Below are 21971 nucleotides of genomic sequence, written 5' to 3' on the forward strand. Positions count from 1 at the left end.
GAGACATGCCAGCTTCCACAAGCGCCGCCATTCAAATGTAATCATTAATTTCAGTCTGGTCACTTTCCAGGAACTGCATAAACGTGTCCCATATCTCTGAACTTATTTCATTTCCCTATTGCAACATAAGTTAATTTCTCCAGTGCCAAGCATGACGCCATTTCTCGTAACCACATTCCAGGTGTAGGGCCGTCCATACCTTTCTACCTCAATGCAATCACTCTCCTAGCCTGAAGCAAAGATAGATCAATCATGGGTGCATTTTTGCGGCCCGGTGCAAAGTGATCAGGGTAAATACCTAATATACAGAGCTTTGCCTCAAGTGGAACCACCATATTAGTCACATGTGAAACCATGTAGGTTATATCTTTCCAAAATGACTGGATTTTTTGGCATTCCCACATGCAGTGCAGCAGAGTGCCAACACTATCACCACATTTAGTGCAGCTGTCAGGAATGTTAGGGTTGTAGCGATGTAGTTTTACAGGTGTCACATAAGTTCTGAATAGCCACTTGTATTGTATGAGTTTTAGTGCTGTGTTTATCGTCTTTGTTTGTGCCTTTAGACAAGCGTTTCCCCACTCATTTTCTGTAATATGTATTTCAAAGTCGTCTCTCCATGCATTGAGTCTACAGTGGGAATTAAAATTTATGTTAATTTTTGAAAGTTTTTTTCCAAAATTAAAAAGACTCTAAGATATTATTAGCAAATACAAAGGTAGCCATCCACAGATACAGTTCATCCTAAGGATTCACTGTGCCACATGTTTAACATTAAAACATGATTTATAAAATCATGCCAACAATTATTAGGCTATTTCAAAGGTGCACTTTGCATGACTTTACTTCTGTTGACGTTCAAAGTAAATGCCAAACAAAACAGAGCAAGCTCGCCCCTCCCCCCATGTTTTCTTAACTGTCATGACTAACTGACTAACTGTCACTAACCCCCACCCCCTCCCCCAACCATCTTGTCTGTGATTGGCTGGAGTGGTTTGTTGTATTTTGGTGCCTATCCTGTGCCTCTAGTGTTTGTTTGACGTTTACGACCCCTGTGTTGTCTCCCGAGACCGGGCTTTTTCACAGTGTGTTCAGGGGGCAGGCGGCTAGCGGATCAAGGAGAGATGCCTACGATTTGAGACAAAAACGAAATCGTGCTGAAACCATGCAGGAACTCATAGTGCACCTTTAATAGCGTAGTATTACATGGAAAAAAGGTATGTGTAAAGGCTTTAGGCCGCCCGACATGTTACTGTAGGCCCAGTTTAATATGCAGCTTAATTTTATACAGTATACGTAGTAGGGGGTCCCTGCTCCATCTCTCTCAGTTAATGGGCCCTTGGCTTAAAAAACGTTGAAGACCCCTGTCCTAAACAGGAAATGTCAGGTTGTAATGTCTTTGTTTGGCCACTAGAGGGAGACATTAAGTTAAATATGTAATTCCAAAACTTCCCTCCCTGTGTTGTCCGGATGTTGGTGTGTAGTGTAATAATCCCCCCTGTGGTCACCCGTGCCTCTGACCTTCCCCCTCTTCATCTTCCTCATCTCCTCCAGAGTGGTGCAGTAGTTCACGGCTGCGTATTCGATCACAGACAGGAAGACAAACAGGAAGCTGGTCCACAGGTAGATGTCCACCGCTTTCACGTACGATACCTGGACAACAAAGAGACCCATTCACTAAGTCACACATGGAAAAATCTGCATGTACAAAAGGCAAGGCAAGGCAGCTTTATTTGTATAGCACATTTTAGCAACAAGGCAATTCAAAGTTCTTTACATAAAACATTAAAAAGCAATTAGAACAATTAAGAATAAAAACAAAACAGCTCAAATAGAATACGACAGCTATGAAATACATGAATAAAAGTGACAGTGCAGTGTAAAAAATGAACAGTTACTTAAAAAAAAGGCAGCATCAAAAAGAAAAGTCTTCAGTCTTGATTTAAAAGAACAGAGAGTTGCAGCGGACCTGCAGTTTGTTCCAGATATGTTATGCATAAAACTGAAGAAACAAATCCGGCCAAAATGAACCTAGGGGTTAATAACACATGTGTACCGAGTCGACCGTTCTCTGGGATATGGTTTCATGCTAATTGAATGTGACCAGTTTTATCGCAAACCACTAATTAGCTTATTACGCTAGTCGTCGGGGCACGGGTAAAGTAAAAAGAAATCTCTATTTCTACACCACTAACAAGGCTCAAAATAGCACCACACTTCCACGGTAGCATAATGAGGGTCCCTACATGTTAACCGAAGCATTGAGAACTTTGTAAGTGTACAGACAGTTTATTAAAAAGATAGTTTATAAAGACAGTAGCGTTCACGTATACAGCCGGCCACCATCTTGGGAAAACAGTCACGACCAGTCGAACCACGAACGCCGTGCTTGAGCTATGTTACTGGTTACTGGTTACACGGCGTTTCACTCATTATGCTACCGTGGAAGTGTGGTACTATTTTGAGCCTTGTTAGTTGTATAGAAATAGCGATTTATTTTTACTTTACCCGTGCCCTGACGACTAGCGTTATAAGCTAATCAGCAGTTCGCGCTAAAACTGGTCACATTCGATTAGCATGAAAACATATCCCAGAGAACGGTCGACTCGGTACACGGGTTAATAACCCCATGTGTTAATAACCCCATGTGTTAATAACCCCATGTTCATCTGGCGCCGGATTTGTCCTTTAAGACCCTGAGAGCCCATATGAGCATGAACACATGAAGAGGCCCACTGCCCCTGAAGGCCTCATGAACCCTCACAAACACAGCTGTTACCTGAGGCATGGAGGAGGACACTCCGGTGATGATGGTGGACATCGTGAGCACCGTGGTTATACCTGCAGGAGGCGAGAGAGCACAGCACATCTGTTTCTGCATCCCAGCACATCTGTTTCTATATCCCAGCACATCTGTTTTCAGACACAACACAAAGTTTTTGGACATTTGGAGGGTCCCCTTTCAGAGAACAATACAGGAAGCTCAGTTTTAAGACTGGACGAATGGTCAACTTTGGTGAGGTAGATACCTTATGTCATGTCACGTGTCATACCAAGGTTATTATAATTACTCTGTGACACGCACATATCACTCATATCAACGTTCAAAGGCAAATAACGTCGCTTTTCTGACAAACCAGATTTTTCCAACCATGTACACTTTACCAAAGTGTCTTTAGAAAATAAAGAAATAGATTTCTCAAGCTTCTAAAATCCTAATTTTATACTTTTTTAGTAGTAAGATTCATTCAGATTCAGTAGATAAAAAGCAGAAGGAATAGATATCGTTTACATCAACATTTAAAGACAATGAATAAGTCTTCTTTTCTGACAGTTTTTTTCTACTGAGCAGTAAGACCTCATGTAGTCATGGATGATGTGGTGTTTTATGGTGATGTATTGTATTAGTCTGTGTCTTGTATTGTTTCGTCTGTATTTTCTTGTTGAGTTCTGCGTTTTAATGTCTGTGTCTATTGTTATTGGGATTCTTTTGTCTTCTAGTTGTAGTTTTATGTATTTTAAAGGCCCATCTATTTTTCACTTTTAAATTAAACGTTGTTTACATTCTTTTGTAATTGAAAAATGATTTGAATAACTGCAGAATAAGAATAACTTTCATTTATTTCTTCTTGTTTTTTTAAACGTTTTGTGCTGAAAAGTGCTTGTCCTTTTCCAAACCTTTGTGTAAACATCTAACTAAGTGACACAGAGGGAACACAACACAGATCCTTTTCATATATAAATGTGGTTTTTACTTGATAAGTGCACCTGCTGTCTGTCCCATAAATACATAAATCAGGGTTTCTGCAGGTTTTAACAAGTCAAATGTTGTCCTCGGGTCAAATTGGACCCGTTCTCAAAATGTCTATCTTAGAAATATGGGTTTCTTTTTAACTACCTAATTTTAATTACCCGAAAATAACATGGAGGGATGAGCCCATACAATGCGCTTCGCGAGTACAACAAAAGATCGGATCTCTACTTTCATCTAATTTTGGGTGTTTTATTCAATTTCTTAGCATTTGAAAAAAAAATTGAAATGTTTCGGAACAGTATCCTCGCTGAATGTTGACCCTTCTGTGATTATCCTTCTTTTAATATTAGTCTAAATAATTAATAATTTCTGCTTCTTTAAGTCAAGAATTAGGTATAGTTTTCTATAAATGAGGTTTTTAATTGAACATGAATTCCAAAAATAAGTGAAAATCTATAGTGGTAGTAAGTTGGTGTTAGTGGTGTTTATACATGGTAGTGAAAAGAAGCGTTAAACGTCAAAAAAGTTAAGACTTTTTAAGACATTTTTTAAGACCATTGTAAAAATATATATGACCTATATCACAACATCAAAAAAAAAAAAAAAAAAGTCAATGTCAGAGTCCGGAAACATCGCTAAACTTACACTTTCCTATAGCTGAAGAATAAAATCTGTCCCGAAAGAGACTTGCGCAGCCTTGCACTCGGCTGCAATATAAGTTGCATGTTGGTCTTATTTGTAGTCGGAATGCAGCAAATTATATTTGGAGAAGGGAAAGAAATAAGTACAACACCATGGAATAAAAAAAACCTTTGCGCTACGGGAGCATTTCAACGAGAACATTTAGACCTGTTTAAAATTATTTAAGACCTAGAACACAATTCAGATAAATAAAGATTCAGCGAATTTAAGACTTTTTTTTTTAAAGATTTTTGTTGTTGTTGCATTTTAGGCCTTTATTTGATAGGAGAGCTTAGACATGAAAGGGGAGAGAGAGGGGGAATGGCATGCAGCAATGGGCCACAGGTCTGAATTGAACATGTGGCTGCTTCTGCGAGGACTGAGCCTCTGTACATGGGGCACACGCTCTACCAGGTGAGCTATCCAGGCGCCCCGAATTTAAGACTTTTTAAGGCCTAAAATTTGGGTCTCCCCTCCCACAAAAAGCTGGTCACAACAAAGTTAATCATGAAATCTTAGGGTTCAGACTTTATATATATATGGGTGGGCCAAATTCTCTGGGTGGGCAAAGCAGAGAAAGGGGAGGTAACCTTTCCCCTTATGACCTCATATAGGGAAGATTCTAGATTGGCCCATCTCAGCTTTCATTTTCTCAAAGGCAGAGCAGGATACCCAGGGCTCGGTTTACACCTATCACCATTTCTAGCCATAGGCAGGCTGGGGGAACTCATATTAATGTTAAAAAACCTCATATAGTGAAATTTTGCCATGGGACCTTTAAATGGTTTTCACAACAGTATATCTTGACTAAACTTTGATATAAAGCAGTCTGTGATATCCACTCAACATCCTCTGATCTTAACTACTATTTTTTGTTTTACTAAAAAATAGGTATAATGTCATAACAATTAGGTTTATTTAACCATGAATCAAAAAAAGCTTTGAAAAAAGTGACAAAAACATTGGGAAAAAGAAAAAAAAGTTATGCCAAAAAAAGTTCATTTTTAATTTTGATGAAAGTTAATGGTCGACGGGAAGACAACACAAGGGTTAATATATGTAAATACCCAGAGAGACACGGGCAGGGACGGCCCTCCGGTCGATCCAGAAAGAGACCCAGGACAGGACGACCATCAGCATGGTGGGAAAGTACGTCTGCAGCATGAAGAAGAAGATGTGCCTCCGCAGGATGAAGTTAATGAACAGACGGTTGTACCAACCTGACAGAGATGGAGAGACACTCATGTTGAACATTAGGAAACATGACCATTAGGAATGTAACGATACACTCAAGTTACAATTTCTCAGGATTTTTTTAACAGAATGAGCTGCAGACAAATGACTGAAACTATTCCTTTATTTATCTAAATTATGCAATACAACAGATGTGTCCTTTTATCAAAAGTGCAACTGAAACTGTATTTCTTAAATAACAAATAAATATATATATATATATATATATATATATATATATAATACATAACTAAATAAATAGAAAAAAATATCTTCAAATGAATAGCTAAGAAGACGTAGAGACGTCTGAAGTCGAACAAGTTAAATTAAAAGTAGATTGTGCCCTAGGTCGTTTTGCACTGCATCGCAATTAATTTTTTATGTCAACCGACTGTAATCTTTACACTTTTATATCGATTTTGTTAGGATAATTATTTATCAAAGAATGGACAAAATCAAAGTTCGTTTTTACTTGCAAGTAGAGTCAGTTTTACAGCACTTCAGCGCAAGTACACAAAAATAGTGTCTTTTTAAAAGAGCTGGGAGTCAAGTTAGTTATTCGGTTCATGCAATCAGTATCTTTACTTCTTATCTCTGGTCAGGCACGGCATCTGCTCCACATTAGGCGCTCTGCCCTCAGGGATACATCCTGTGCTCTTTGCAAGGTCACTCAGCTTTCATGAGTAACACATGAAAGACAGAAATATTAAAACAGCAGTTCAGACGCAAATGGTTTAACAAAGAAACTGAAGCAAAACCGCTCTAAGCATAATTTTTCTAACCGATTTTTAACCGATTCACGATGTATTGTTACATCCCTAATGAGCATCAATGTGCACCTATCACAGCCTCCGCTCTTCTGATTTCCACCAGATGTTGGAAACTGGCTGCAGAGGTTTTGCTCACATTTCTTTATGTTGACACAAAGCTGGAAGAACACTGTTGTCCAAAACAGCAGATCCCAATGTTTTTTTTTTCCAACCTTTAAAAGACCTTACAGTATATGCACTTGTTTGCATCTGTCTCTGGGTTTGACCACGTCAACCAGGGAGTGATTTATTCTTCCTTGTTTAATCTGAATACTTTTCAAAGGCTCGAAGAGGTAAAATTATCCAGTAATCTACCTATAAATCGAGGACCCTCTGTGTGTGTGTGTGTGTGTGTGTGTGTGTGTGTGTGTGTGTGTGTGTGTCCTTCAAGTATCTCGAGAACTGTTCATCCCATCAACTTCACACCTGGCGGGTGTATTGCTGGGTACCCAATGACGCAATATTGCAGTTTTGGTGCAGTTATGACACGCAACACGTTCAATATTATTATTAGTATTATTTCTTTTTTTACAATAAACTGTGAAACTGAACTGACCCGCATGTGCTAGAGACGTCACATGCAGCACGCTGTTGTGCCAGCCTCTGTACATCAGTGGGGAGGGGGTTTCGACATTCGAAAGAAAGCTGCATGCAGCAATACAGGAACGCCGTGCAACCAGTAACCAGTAACATAGCTCAAGCACGGCATCATCGTTCGACTGGTCGTGACTGTTTTCCCAAGATGGCGCCTGCCTGTATACGTGAACGGTACTGTCTTTATAAACTATCTTTTTAATAAACTGTCTGTACACTTACAACGTTCTCAATGCTTCAGTTTACATGTAGGGACCCTCATTATGCTACCGTGGAAGTGTGGTGCTATTTTGAGCCTTGTTAGTGGTGTAGAAATAGAGATTTCATTTTACTTTACCAGTGCCCCGACTACTAGTGTTACAAGCTCATTAGCAGTTCGCGCTAAAACTGGTCACATTCGATTAGCATGAAACCATATCCCAGAGAACGGTCGACTCGGTACACATGTGTTATTAACCCCTAGGTTCATTTTGGCACCGGAATTGTCCTTTAAGATGTACAGCAGTGGAGTAGTGAAGTACTGTAGAAAATAGCATTCAAATTACCTCAAACAAGGACATCTAAATTGAACATATCTACACTGCCCCTCAGATTTCTCTTGTGAACCCCTACAGGGGTCCAGACCCCCAGGTTGGTAACCACTGCTCAAAAATATTATTGTATTCTGTTGCATTAATATCTACCTAAATTCTAGTGAACCACTTTCTGCATCCTTTTGAAAACAGAAACGTCTCAGCCTTTTGTCTGTGGATTCAGGTTACTGAAACTAAGACACAGACACGCAGGCACGCATGCACACACACACACACACACACACACACACACACACACACACACACCGGTGCTGCTGTAGAAAGCCAGGCCATTGGAGGCATGGAAATGCTTAATGAAGAACTGAGACAAGACGATCTCATCCGTCCTCAGAGAGTCGTTCCCATTCTTCCAGTAAAGCATCAGGTCGTTCTCATTATATGCATCTGAGAGAGAGAGAGAGAGAGGGGGGGGGGGTGATCAGTGTCATGGAAAAAAGAGGAGCGATGAGAACTGAAAAGAGAGACAGAGATTTGTTGCTGCTGTTTACCTTTTTTCAGAAGTGGAAGAAGTACTCAATTTTTTTTTCTCAAAGTTAATGTTGTGGTTGTGGACATTTCTGTTGCCTGTATTATGATTTCTGTATGTTTCCTGTATTTGTATATTTATTCTGTATAGTTCTGTTCCATTGTGTGAATTTATCCTGTTTTGTGCATTCTGTTCTCTGTGTATATTTCTGTTTCCTGTTTTAATTTGATAGTCTTGTTTTCTGTCTTGTCATGTCCAGTTTTACTGTCTGTGTTTTCCCACCTTTGTTGATTACCCTGTCTCTCCTAATGTGTTTCACCTGCTGTGTCACCTGCCCCTCGTTACCTCATTACCCAGTGTATTTAGCCCTTGTGTTTCCCTTGTCTCTTGTCAGATCGTTTTGTGTCCGTTTGTGTCCCTGTGCTGTCAGTTTGTTCCTGTTGTTCCTGTATCCTGTCTGCGTGTGTAGCTTGGGAGTTTTTCGTTGTGTTTTTCCAGTCTCTGTGCTGCCGTTTTTTGGTTATTAATAAACCCCTGAGCTCCAACCATCTACTGCCTACCTCTCCCTGCATTTGGGTCCTCTTTCCCCTGCTCACCATCACAGAACGATCTGACCAACATGGACCCAGCAGTGGTGAGATTCGAACCATTTTTTTCACCCTTTGGACTATGATGGGGAGAAGTTGCTGGGGATGTTTCGGGGACTGCATAAAAAGAACCCCATTTTGGCCAAACACCTCATGGAGGTTCGCTGGCAGGCGACTGCCAGGGAGTTTGGCCTTCCCTACTTCGAGCCTGTCAGTCCACTAGAGCCTGAGCTGCCCAGCGTTCCCAAGCTGCACAGTGTCCCAGCACTGCCCAGCGTCCCCGAGTTCCCTAGTGTCCCCGAGTTCCCTAGTGTCCCCGAGTTCCCTAGTGTCCCCAGGCTCTCCAGCGTTCCCGAGTTTTCCAGCGTTCCCGAGTTCTCCAGCGTTCCCGAGTTGTCCTGTATCCCTGATCCCCGGCTGGCTAGCAGCTCTCCTAGATCCCCGGCTGGCTAGCAGCCTCCCTGAACCGGCTATGCCCGTTCCCCCTGAGACTTCGCCGGTCTCGTCGCCCATGAGACCTCCCCAATGACCTTGCCGGTCTCCGGTGCCCCGGAGACTGCCCCGGAGACCTACCCAGGGACCTTGCTGGTCTCCGGCGCCCATGAGACCGCCCCTGAGACCTCCCCAGTGACTGTGTTGGTCTCTGGCGCCCCTGAGACCGCCCCTGAGACCCTGCCGGTCTCCGGCACCCCTGAGACCGCCTTTGAGACCGCCCCAGAGACTTTGCCCTTATCCTGTCCCCCAGAGACTTTGCCTTGGTCGGTCCGACCGACTCCTGCCCCTCGTGTCCTGTCGGCGGTCCGACCGACTCCTACCTCTCGTGTCCTCTCGGCACCCCAGTCAACCTCTGCCCCCGTTGCCTGGCCACCTGACTCCAGTCCAGCTGACTCGCCGCCTGGCGCCAGTCCAGCTGACCTGGCGCCAGCCCAGCTGACTCGCCGCCTGACTCCAGCCCAGCTGACTCGTCGCCTGTCGCTATTGCGCTGGTAAAGGTGGAGCTCATTTTAACTACTTATTTACCTTATCTATTTATTTCCCTCCGGGGATCAATAAAGTTTGATCTTAATGAATAATATTACACCATCGTTTATTCATTGATTATGTTCTATTAATAATCCAAATCTGTAAAGTAACTAAAGTTACTCAAAAGTGTGTGTGTGTGTGTGTGTGTGTGTGTGTGTGTGTGTGTGTCTCACAGCTCTCCAGCTCCAGCGAGCAGTTCTGTGTGTCCAGAGGAAAGCTGCTGAAGTCCATCGAGCAGAGAGCCGTCACCGTGACCCTGAAAAACATAAACAAACATTCCACTGTCAATACAGTCAGTCATCATGTCCTGGATGGAAACCTCTCTTGCAATTGACATATATGACAAGATATTTAGCTCATTCCAATGGTTCAGGGAGGTTTTAGTTATATTTCTGTGTAAAATGTTTTCCTAAAAGCACAAAATGCCAGAATAAAAAACTGCTGGCTTCAAAAAAGCTGTCCACTAACCAGTGGGTGACGTCACCGATGCTACTTCCATTATGTCTACAGTCTTTGCTCCTAACAGGTGACCGTGCCAAACCCGGCAGCCATATATTAAATTAGGTCGTGTGCTGACAGCTGAAATGTTGGAGTATTTGGATGGGTAAGTCTTGTACGGGCCGGTTTAAAGCATCAGATGTGCAGATAAAACACCTGCATGTCCCGGGGGGCCTCTAGCTCACCCAGTAGAGTGGCGCCCCATGTGGGCTGAGTCCTTTGCAGCGGCCAGGGTTCAAATCCGACCTGCGGCCCTTTGCTACGTGTCATCCCCTCTTTCTCTCCCCCCGTCCCTGTCTATCCACTGTCACTATCGAATAAAGGGGAAAAGCCCCAAATAAATTATCTTAAACTAAATTTAAAGTGCTCATATTATGCTCATTTTCAGGTTTATAATTGTATTTAGAGGTTATATCAGAATAGGTTTAGATGGTTTAATTTTCAAAAAACACCATATATTTGTTGTACTGCACACCTCTTTTCACCCTGTGTGTTGAGCTCTCTGTTTTAGCTACAGAGTGAGACCTCTCACTGCTGTAACATCTTTGTAGGGAGTCGCACATGCTCAGTAGCTAGGTAAGGACTACTAGCCAGTCAGAAGCAGAGTATGAGGGCGTGTCCTGACAGTACCTAGGTAAGGACTACTAGCCAGTCAGAAGCAGAGTATGAGGGCGTGCCCTGACAGTACCTAGGTAAGGACTACTAGCCAGTCAGAAGCAGAGTATGAGGGCGTGTCCTGACAGTACCTAGGTAAGGACTACTAGCCAGTCAGAAGCAGAGTATGAGGGCGTGCCCTGACAGTACCTAGGTAAGGACTACTAGCCAGTCAGAAGCAGAGTATGAGGGCGTGTCCTGACAGTACCTAGGTAAGGACTACTAGCCAGTCAGAAGCAGAGTATGAGGGCGTGCCCTGACAGTACCTAGGTAAGGACTACTAGCCAGTCAGAAGCAGAGTATGAGGGCGTGCCATGCTAGCAGCTAGGCGAGCATTATAACGTGTGTTACAAAGTGACCACGTTTGTCTCTGAAGTAAAGGCTGGACTACAATAGAGCTGTTTGGAGCAGTTTGTGAACAGTGTTTTCTGTTGGAGATGGTAAGTCCCTTTGGGGTGGACTTTGGGTTTTTTTTTTACTTTGAAAAACTGAACCTGCACCACTTAACTTCTGGTGTCTCCCTACCTGACGCTGTACAAGATCTTTCCGTCGGGGTAAACCCGCAGCATGATGTTCTCCATGGTGGTGTCGTGGATGAAGGAGCGCTTGGAGTGGACGAAGAAGACGTCAGGAACCCAGATCTTCTTCACGAGCCTCGAGTCAAACGTCCTGCTCTGATTGTTTCGCGACGGAAACGCCAGCCGCTCGTCTTTCCAGTAGTGACGCAGGTACAGAGTCATGGTGAAGTCCTGCGGGACGCGGCACCACAGAGATCATTTAGATGATATATTATAATTAGTTTGATTTGTGATTCATGTCACAAAAATGACAATTTTGTGACATTTAAAGAAATGTCATTCTTTAGATCCACAACAATTCATTAACAGTCACAGAACAGTCATAATCATTACTGTTCCTATGTTTAGTTTTTCTGCTCTTATTTCCTCCATTTTTTCCTCTTTTGGCTTTCTTTGTTCTAATTTTGTATTGCCATTTAAAGCATTAACTTGTATGAAATAACTTTAACGAAAACAGATGTAATGAAGGATTTAATCTTTGGTTTTGTAGACACAAAGTAAGAATATTTGTCAGCAAAGTGGAACAAAATGTAGGGGGAAATAATCATCATTTGATGTCAAAGTCTGACATTATTTGCAGAAGGGTGTGTAAGATGTTCAGATAACTTTTTTTATTTTGGGAGCTGAAAAGAAATCGTGTCGGTGATGGAGGAGATGGACATTTTTCTGCAGCCTGAATAGGATTGTGTCCAGACGACATGCAGATTTTCTTTTTTTACTGTTCCAGTTGAGAGTGCCATGACGACACTGCCCTCCCTCCACCATTCATCTCTCTTGGATGGAGGAACTTGATAAGACTTGTGAGTGAGTGGCCGGTTGAGTTGAAAGCAGAGCCATTGCGGGGGTCACACACCAGACAGGAAGTGACATCAGAACAGCCCAAAGTCGACGTTACCTTTATTTAACCCTCAGAAGTTCCAGCTTTCAGTAACCTCATATATTCTCATAATAATAAGATTCTGACATTTTAAATGTTTTAAAAAGCAACAAAGATGTTGGCTACTCATTTTTTTTGTGAAAATCTAGATTTTTTTTATATCTATATTTGGATTATTTTGATTGATGATCGGTCACTTGGTCCATCCATTTAAGTCCCTTATTGAATGCACAACCTTATTTTGAAAATTAAAAGTTGAAATGGCTTTAAAGATGTCAAATAAAATAAAAAGAACATGACCTCAGGCTTAGTTAAATTGTGAGGATTTACTTGAACGCATAGAATAACATATTTCGACACATTTAGTATTTACATGAATATAATGTGTTTGTTTCACACAAGTTAATATACGGTAGAATTGTCATAAAAACTCAATGTTCAACCGGTATGTTTGTTGCATTTTCTGCCATTAAAATGCTGTACATTGACGAGTTTCTCTGCCACATTCACCAGTGGATAGAACATGTGGGAAGCCAGTCATCACAGCTGGGAATTATGTTTAAGATGTTTGAGATCCTCACCATGTTGACCTCTGAGATGCTGTCGATGCTCTCCACCTGCACATCGATGCCCACAGGGATGGCTGCACCTGAAAACCATCATGTTCACGTTAAACTCAATAACTCAAACTCATAAATCAGGGTTTCTGCAAGAAGTGACACTGTACTTTACATCAGAACAACTTCCAGGAAAACATATTCTCCGTTCTCCTTTCACCTGAGGCGCTTTGCAGAAACCTGCAAAAACTCAACCTCTTGACATCTTTGCAGCGTGTATTTAGGATCATGAAACCTCAAATAATTGCATCACAGACAATCTCAACTGTCCTAATACTTTTCACAATATTCAGCAAAGAACTGTAGGGGATAAAGATAGAAAAATGTATGAAAGGAGACCTGTAATTATGGTAAACAAACATTATCATACTCTGACCATTCAATAGTTTGGAAGCCCTGAGAGGCAAAAAAAAAAAAAATCTGCTGCTCCATTCTCTAAGTCCGATCTAAATTGTTTGTTTTTCGCTCCTGTGTTTTTGACTTAAGAACAGGTGAAAAACAAGTTTGGGCAGGTAATAAGTATTATTTTTGTCATGATCCAAGTCGTTTTTGTTGTTGTTGTCGTACTCATTTCAGCCACAAGAGGCAAAAGAGGCACAACTTCCCCATGTTCTATGGACTAAAACATTCATGTTTTCTTCCAGGTGAGTTTTAATGTCTCAAAAAGTAACAATTCTGATTTATCAACGGTGCACGGATTGATTTTGAGTGTGCAGTTGAAGATGGACTACAGGGTTTAGAGTGCATGGAGAAATTATAATTATAATAAAGTTTTTAGTCCTATTTAAAACAGAACATGGGAAAGTGGTGCACTTCAGCCTTTTGTGGTCAGAATTAGTACGAAAACAAACAAACATATTTTTTTTCACCCGTTTTCAGATATCTTACAAAAATGGTAACTTAGGAAAAAAATTTTTTTTGCTGATTTGAATCCATCCCTTTGTCATGGCAGCGTGGGCAGTGTGTGTTTAGATGAACGGTGTTTGGCTTCCGCTGCTCTGCTCCTCTGTGAGCTGGCCCCACGGAGGGAAGCCAAACACCTTTAAACTAAACACACTGCCCACACAAAGAGGACACAGAGCTGGAGTAAAATCGGCAAAGCATCCCTTCACGTCGTCAACACAGGAGAGAAAACTATTCAGATCAGACTTAGAAAATGATGTCCCATGATTGTGTACATGTTGCTTCAGAGGATTTTTAGGTTAAACTTTGGATTAAACACTGAAAATCTTGTTTCTAATAAAATTGGTCCAAAATCACTTGTCTGCGAGTGTTTCAGCTGCTTCTATCACATTCATCTCTATCTCTATCGGCCCTCAAAACCTAATTTTGGTCAAACGCTGGTAACAACATCCTTCGTCTTCGCCTCCAGCTCACAGCAGCATCAACAGCTGTCCTCCACTCCCCCGCTCCATCCGCCTCATTAGCAGATTAAGCTTGTTCAACCGCTAAACCTGAAGAACCTGATTTGTGCACACAAACAGACCGTAAATAGCTAAACAGCACGAATCCCTGTTTTGCTGCTCTGCCTCCACAAATCAATCATGACCTGACAAAGTTTGGCCAGGATATTTTCAGGGACATTTGTCCACCACTCTACTGTATGACGCCGTTTGGTGGTCTTTCTGCCTTTTCCAAAAAGTCTACTTGGCTAATTTTAGGATGTATCCACCGCTGCAGCCTGCAGACTAAAGAACTCATTCCTGTCTCGACCACAAGCATCAGCAATGATTTTACTGTTGTCTTAAACTCTTAAACGTCTCTCACATCTGTATCATTATGTTATTTAGAGTCAATGTTAAAAGTTTAACAATAAGGGGAATGCAACTGGGATAATGTGCCACCGTGACTGTCAGTTTACAGTATGGATACATCACCTTGACAACTGTGAACTTTCACCTCACTCAGTGTGCTTGTTTTGGTGATTTGCAGCTCAAAAGATGTCTAAATTTAAACTGGGCTGAAATGGGAGTGCTGTTAGATGTCTAGATTACATTATACTTCTTGTTTCATCTGTATTCAAATGGCTTTTTTCAATATAAAGCAGGTTCTGACTACACATTGAAATAGTTATTTTAATGCTGTGGACGTTATGGTTATATGTTATATGTGTAGATGTCTGAAAACGTTCTCTTAAGCAAGCAAATTTAATTTATAAAGCAGAAGAAAAGGGAAAGGAGGGAGAGAAAAAAAGAAACAACATAAAAAACAGAACTAAGTGGACAACCCTCAAAGTATAAGTTATAAAACAAACAAAAAAAGCCAGAGAAAACAAATGAACTGATTTGATTTCTTTGAGACTTTATGGGTGGCTGTTCCTTTAATTTTCAGGCTTCACCTTGGAAAGCCTGAAGACCTGAGGCTGAGTGTTTCTGTTGTCTGTTTGTATGTTTCTGTTTTCCTGTATTATCCATTGATTGTTTATGCTTAGGTTTCTGCGAGGATTGTAGGTTTCTGTTTTCCTGTTTTGATTGTGTATTCTGTGGATTGTGTATATTTCTGTTTCCTGTTTTATTTTGATAGTCTGTTTTCTGTGTTGTCTTGTCTAGTTTTGCTTCCTGTGTTTTCCCGTCTTGTCTGATTGTCCTGCCCCGCCCTGATGTGTTTCACCTGCTGTATCACCTGTCCCTTATTTGCTCGTTACCTCGTGTATTTAGCCTCTGTGTTCCCTTTGTCTCTTGTCAGATCATTTTGTGTGTGTTTGTGTTGGTTCCTGTCGTGTTTCCCCGTGTCAGCTCTAGTCAGTTTCTGTGCTTCCTGTTTATTCCTGTTTCTTGTACTTCCTTGTTTTTTTTGGATTCCTTTGGACTACATTCTGGTATTGGTTTTGCCTGCTGCAGCTCTCAGGACTTCCTTGGTTTATTTTTTGTGTTTTGGTCAAATAAATCCTCTAACACAGAGGTCAATAATTACTTTAAATTTAAAGAAGCCTGGCCATGTAACGCCTTGTACTGTATGTCCAAAGCAGAGATGGGGACTCAAGTCTGAGACTCAGACTCAAGTCACACTTAAGTCGCACAAACAGCTGACTTCAGACTTGACTTGCAACTCGACCCAAAAGACTTCAGACTTGACTCGAGCTTCGAGACTCGTCAACAACCGCACGTTTCGTGCAATTATTGCTTTTTAAATCTAAATTCATTCATGTATTTCTATTTTCTTTTATTGGCGCATATATACGTTGGGGAAACGTATGACGAGCCTCATGTCCCCTGCCCTTTGCCATAATGTGCAACGTAACGCCTGCGCTATGCCTTATGTGCGCGTACTCGCATATCAAAAAATACATTGACGATGGCGACACCAAGTCCTCCCGGAGTTGTGCCTTTTGTCATTAGTTTTGCTTTCAATAACTTGGTAAACAGTGGCAGTAAGCTAATAGCTACATGTAAGGTGTGTGGCACCAAGATAAATGATGCTGGATCAACAACATCGAACTTCATCAGGCATCTCAAAACGCACCCAGATAGGTCAGTCACTTGCTAATGTGAAAGAGACGTTACGTTTAGCATATATCGTCACAGGTAACAAGCTAACCATCGCAAAGTGTTGTGCTAATGCTGGGAACAGGCAAATTGTATTTTTATAGTTGTATCCATATGATGTGATATTTCACCGGGTTGTTGTTAAATAGCAATACTGAAAGTATCAGTTCTCACATGTTTGCACCATAGTTGGTGTATTAACTTTCAATACAGATGTTTCCCTCACGCTTTGAACACTGACAAATGTAATGCATGATGAGGTTGGGCTTTACAGACAGTAACACAGACAAACATGTATTCTTTGGTGCAGATACCAAAATGTTGAAAAATAGTTATGAAATTGAAACAGAGTTCTTAATTTGTGTTTCTTCAGATTGAATTGCAGTAGACCCCATAAAGTTCTCCTACAACTGATGTTGATACTGTACTGTATGGATGGTAGCTACAGGACATGCTTTGAATTCATAAGATTTAACAATACAGTGTTAGGGACAGATGAGATGGCCAGAGACTTAACTTGAACTAGCCCCTCAAAGACTTGAGAATTGACTTGGACTCGAGCTCAAAGACTTGAGACTTGACTTGGACTTCCAAAAAATGGCTTGTGAACATCTCTGGTCCAAAGTAAAAGAAATCAACCCTAAGAGTGACACAGAACCAACGGCGAGAATCTGAAACTGGAGCGAGGTGTGATTTACGGTGCATTTTTGCTTAGTTGGAGTAAAGAATCTACAGTCATGCCAGTGGCTCTGTGAAGGCTGCACATCGGGTGCTTTGAGCTAAATGCTTCATCAAGACGATGCTAGCATGCTGATGCTAAGCAGGTATAATCTTCGGTGCCATGCCGAGTTAGCATGCTAACGTGGCGCTGAATGAAGGGTGGGGAGCAACGCAGGAAGAAGTACTCAGATCCTTTACTTCAGTAAAAGTACTAATACCACACTCTACAAATACTGTTACAAATAAAAGTCCTGCATTGAAGTATCATCAGGGAAAATGTACTTTAATTATCAAAAGTAAAAGTACTAAATGCAGAATCAATCAACTAGGTGATTAATCGTGTAATCATTTCAGTAGACCTTTACATATAGTGTCGGGTTTTACATGAGTTTTGTGTGCAAAAATCTTAATTTGTAAAGTAACTAGTAACTAAAGCTGTCAGATTAATGTAGTGGAGTAAAAAGTACAATATTTCTCTCTGAAATGTAGCGGTAAGTAGAAAGTAAGTAGAAAGCATGAAAAGAAAAGACAAGTAAAGTACAAGTACCTCAAATTTGTATTTAAAGCTTTAGTGCGTAACTTTTTGATATTAATGAACGTGATCACTGAAGGCTTGTATCATGTGGACGCCGACAGTTTTGTTGTCAATACTTAGAATTCCTCATGGGGGCGGCAGAAACTACGCACTATAGCATTAAGTACAGTACTGGAGTAAATGTACTTAGTTACATTCCACCACTGGTAGTTGAGTTATTTCAGTCTGAAACAACGTGGTGGACCACGCTGCTTGCAGGCTAAAAAGCAAAATTTTGTGATTTTACACAGAGCTCAAAATTTAGGCAGAGGATCTCTGGGTTTATTATTTTGGATGAACCGGGAAAGTTACATATGAGTTGTTCTGAGTATTGAGTGCATAACAGTATGTGGGCCAATAAAAGAACAGTTAGGTTTAGTAGAAAACTGTGATGCCATCCACTCATCTTTTTTAATTGTGTCTAGCTACATATTGTTGTTGAGAGGGTTTTCTGTTAGTATCTCAGAGGTCACACGTTTAATCAAAGACCAAAGTCCAGACCAAGAAAATGAAAAAAGCATTTTGACTTGCAAATCACCAAAACCATGTCTGCTGGTTCAATGTACACACACACACACACACACACACACACACACACACACACACAGACACACAGACACACACACAGACACACAGACACATACACTGGTTTGGTCCGTCATCTCTGTCTGGACGTGGTTTACAGTACATTCCTGTTTTCACCCTCAAGGCCAACAAGAAGAAAAAAGACGTACTTGAAAGTGTCTGTGTGCTTTCTGTGGATGTAAAGTGTGTTAATTCCACTTGAATGTTAGCAGGCCGGCAGCTCAATGAACACTTTATTTAATGAAGTTCATCTGACAGCCAGGACCATAAAGCTCCTACCGCAGCCCGGCTTTGTCCCGACGTGACTCGTAAAAACCACCAAGCGGTGCCGACTCAACATTTAACGTAGCCCTGACAACGAGTGCTCTTTGGTGGGAAAAACCTGAAACAGAAGGTCTCTCTCTGTGTCTCTCTGTGTCTCTCTGTGTCTCTCTGTGTCTCTCTCTCTCTCTCTCTCTCTATGTCACACCCAGTCAAAAGATGTTTAAAACAGTTTATAGAAAAACTGGTGGAAAAGTAGGTCAGGTTCAACTTTCAAGGTTTTTTGAGGCAATGTCAACACTAACTTTTTTGTATTCAAGCAGTTTCACATCATACCATCGACACATTTATCTCCAGATTTAAAAAAACAAACATTGAAGGTAGCAGCTACAGTACGCGTGACCTTCTGCTTCCTGGGCTTAACTTACTTCTCTACTATTTCAACCCAAACTATGATCCTTTCCTGAACCTAACCAATTAGTTTTGTTGCCTAAACAGGTTCTGCACTGCAGGTGCTGAGCAGGCCCGCTGATCGCTCATGTTGCTGGACATTTGAAGGATAACGCACGAACGCCCTTCCTCCCACCTCGGACACAAACTCTTTGAGTTTCTTTCCGACTGCAGCTGGTCTTATCAACAAGGCCCAGGCCCCCCCGCTGACATTGGCCCTCATTTATGAGATGTGCGTACGACCAAAAACAGGCGTCGGACGAGCGTACGCCGATTCCTACGCAAAGCAAGGGATTTATCAATTTGAACGTGAGCGTAGGCTGCGATAAAATCTCACGTCTAGTCTGAACTCGTGTACGCAAGTTTTCGAGTCAGTGTGGACTTGCGGTGCAGCATATAACAAGTTTAACAGGAGAAGGAGAAGTCATCAGTTGATCACTTATCAGCAATGGCAGATCTGGCTCTTTTAAAATACCTCTATTCGCTGGTACAAAAGTGCACACGTACGCACACGGGCCACGGTGGAGCGCCCCACCGGATTGATTAAGGGCAGATGGCTCATGGTCTTGCATCAGCGGGGGGGACCCTACTATACACGCCAGAAAAAAGTCTGCAACATTGTTTTAGCCTGTGGGGTTCTGGAGCCAGATGACCCGATGCCCAGAGAGCAGCGTCCAGCACAGCCCCAACTGGGGCTATACGCAGGAGACAGGATATTATTCCTCGCTTTTAAAAGGTATATTGTTATGTTTGGCAATGATACTCAATACAGGAAACATGACGATGCACAACATTTTTATTTTATTCTTTCTCTTTTAAAGTGTCATTAATGGCCACAAGTGTTGAAGTAAAGAGTTGATATCTGGATGATCTGGCCTTAAAAAACAGGATATTATTCTCTGCATATGGCCCCAAAAGGCAGCAAAAGTTCATTATGTGTTGCACAGATTGTCCTGCTGGTCACTTAATCCATCTTTTATTTGTGTAAATCTACAACATTTTAGTGAGCTGCTGCAGATTTACCTTAAAAAACATACAAATGTTGCTTGGTGCTGTGACAAGGTCAAGGCTTTTTTTTTTTTTTTTGGTCCCCAAATGATATTTGTGTGCTCAGTGTTTTAGAATGGGTCGTTTAATCCCAAAACACAACAGCCGCAGATGGATCAATTCATGCAGTCATAAGCAGCATAATGCAGATTTAAGGCCACAGGATGTTTCTGTCCAGCCTCATGAGTGTTTTTAATTTTACTTTCCTATCAAATGAGGGGTAAGGTGAAAGGTGGAAAGGGATTAAGAGATGATTCTCTGAGCAGCTTTTGGAGAACGTAAACGTCAGACTCCTACACAGTCCATACTGACTCAACCCAGCCATGCGTAACACTGGCAGCTTGGGCGGAAACACTCTGTTATTAAAGCTCTGCCCGGGAAGTATCTGTAAGTTTAGGTTTTAGGCTACCCACAAAGAACCACACCAGTGGGTTTTTTATATGTTACAGCACACATACTACAAATAACATATGTTTACGTCACAGCTAACCCTTTTGGGATTTTATTTTTACTGCCCTTAAAGCAGACGTCATGTTTAATTTCTGTACAGTATGAGAATAATTTCAGATCTGGCAGATGAATGTACAGTATGTGTCAGTGGTGGAATGTGACTAAGTACATACAATACGATACAACTTTATTGTCAGCCAGGGCTGAAATTCTTTTTGCATCCCTGGGTAGCTCATATAAAAACGAGGACATAGCCATACATACAGACATACATAAGATGAATAACGCCAAAATACATACATGAAACATTACCACAAATGACATAAACACCCAAGTAAGGAAACAAAACATACATGTATAACAGAAAATGACATGAACATACACACAGACAAGGTATTGGAGACTTGTAACCCTGAATAAATATTACACTGGATTTAATGTAGCTGGTTTAACAACAGGATAGATTGATGCATGAAAGAGTTTTTAAGTCTGATGCGATTGAAAGAATGAACTCTGAAGCATCTGTTTGAAGGCAGAAGCTGATATTCTCTGTGCAAAACATGTGAGGAGTCATTTGAAATATTCCTGGCCAGTCTGAGCATACTATTATTGTGAGCTTCCTGAAAGGAGCGTGCTACAGGTAGTCCTCTAATCTTTGAACAAATTTTAATTTGATCAGTTAGCTTTGTTTTATTTTTAACTGATAAGCTACTCAGCCAAGCAGTGCTACAGTAGAGCATGACACTCTGAATTACTGATGTGAAAAACAAAGAAATTATTTGGCTACTAGCTAAATAATTTCTTTGTTTTTACATTTACAATGGTTTTAAAGTGAAATACTTTAAATTTAGGGCACCCAGATAGCTCAGTTGGTAGAGCGGATTCCCATATGTAGATGTTTACCCCTCGACGCAGCGGGCCCGGGTTCGACTCCGACCTGTAGCCCTTTGCTGCATGTCATTCCCCCCCCCTCTTTCTCCCCTTTCATGTGTCAATTAAAGGCCTAAAATGCCCAAAAGATAATCTATCAGTTGTTTTTTGCAAATTGAAATAAAAAAAATATATCCACTGGTTTACAGAAATCTCTTAAACAATGTAAGTCTATGGAAAGAAGTCTTTTTTGGGCCATAGGGCACTATGTGACGGCTCAGGAGTTGCAATATCACTGCTTGGCCTCGCACACAAGCCCGGCACACTTCCTGGGGGCCTGCCTGAAACTGGGACCAGACGAGGTCACACAGTGTTTTATAAGGCCAGAAATACAGAGATTTAGTAAAAAAAAAAAAAAAAAAGAAGCATTTTCAAGCATTTTATTTGGACTCACGATTTTTAAATATAACAGACCGCCTGATGTGAAGTTTGTTGGGAAGTTTAAAGATGTCTTGAAGTTGACCTCGATTTTGAAATACTAAGAAGTAACAAGATACAAGTAACA

At 41.3% G+C, this 21971-nt stretch overlaps 1 protein-coding gene across 1 annotated transcript in view; it reads right to left on the reverse strand.

The window, feature by feature from the left end:
• LOC116040024 (gamma-aminobutyric acid receptor subunit rho-3) overlaps positions 1 to 21971 on the reverse strand; it is a 35281-nt gene that overhangs the window by 1932 nt on the left and 11378 nt on the right. The window contains exons 3-9 of the mRNA XM_031285246.1: positions 12929 to 12996; positions 11418 to 11641; positions 9914 to 9996; positions 7911 to 8048; positions 5503 to 5655; positions 2780 to 2841; positions 1522 to 1653 (exon numbers count right to left, since the gene is read on the reverse strand). Of these exons, the coding sequence (XP_031141106.1) occupies positions 1522 to 1653; positions 2780 to 2841; positions 5503 to 5655; positions 7911 to 8048; positions 9914 to 9996; positions 11418 to 11641; positions 12929 to 12996 (860 nt within the window). The remainder of the gene's footprint in view (positions 1 to 1521; positions 1654 to 2779; positions 2842 to 5502; positions 5656 to 7910; positions 8049 to 9913; positions 9997 to 11417; positions 11642 to 12928; positions 12997 to 21971) is intronic.

Source organism: Sander lucioperca, chromosome 23, assembly GCF_008315115.2.
Source record: "Sander lucioperca isolate FBNREF2018 chromosome 23, SLUC_FBN_1.2, whole genome shotgun sequence".
In the NCBI taxonomy this organism is placed as follows: Eukaryota; Metazoa; Chordata; class Actinopteri; order Perciformes; family Percidae; genus Sander; species Sander lucioperca.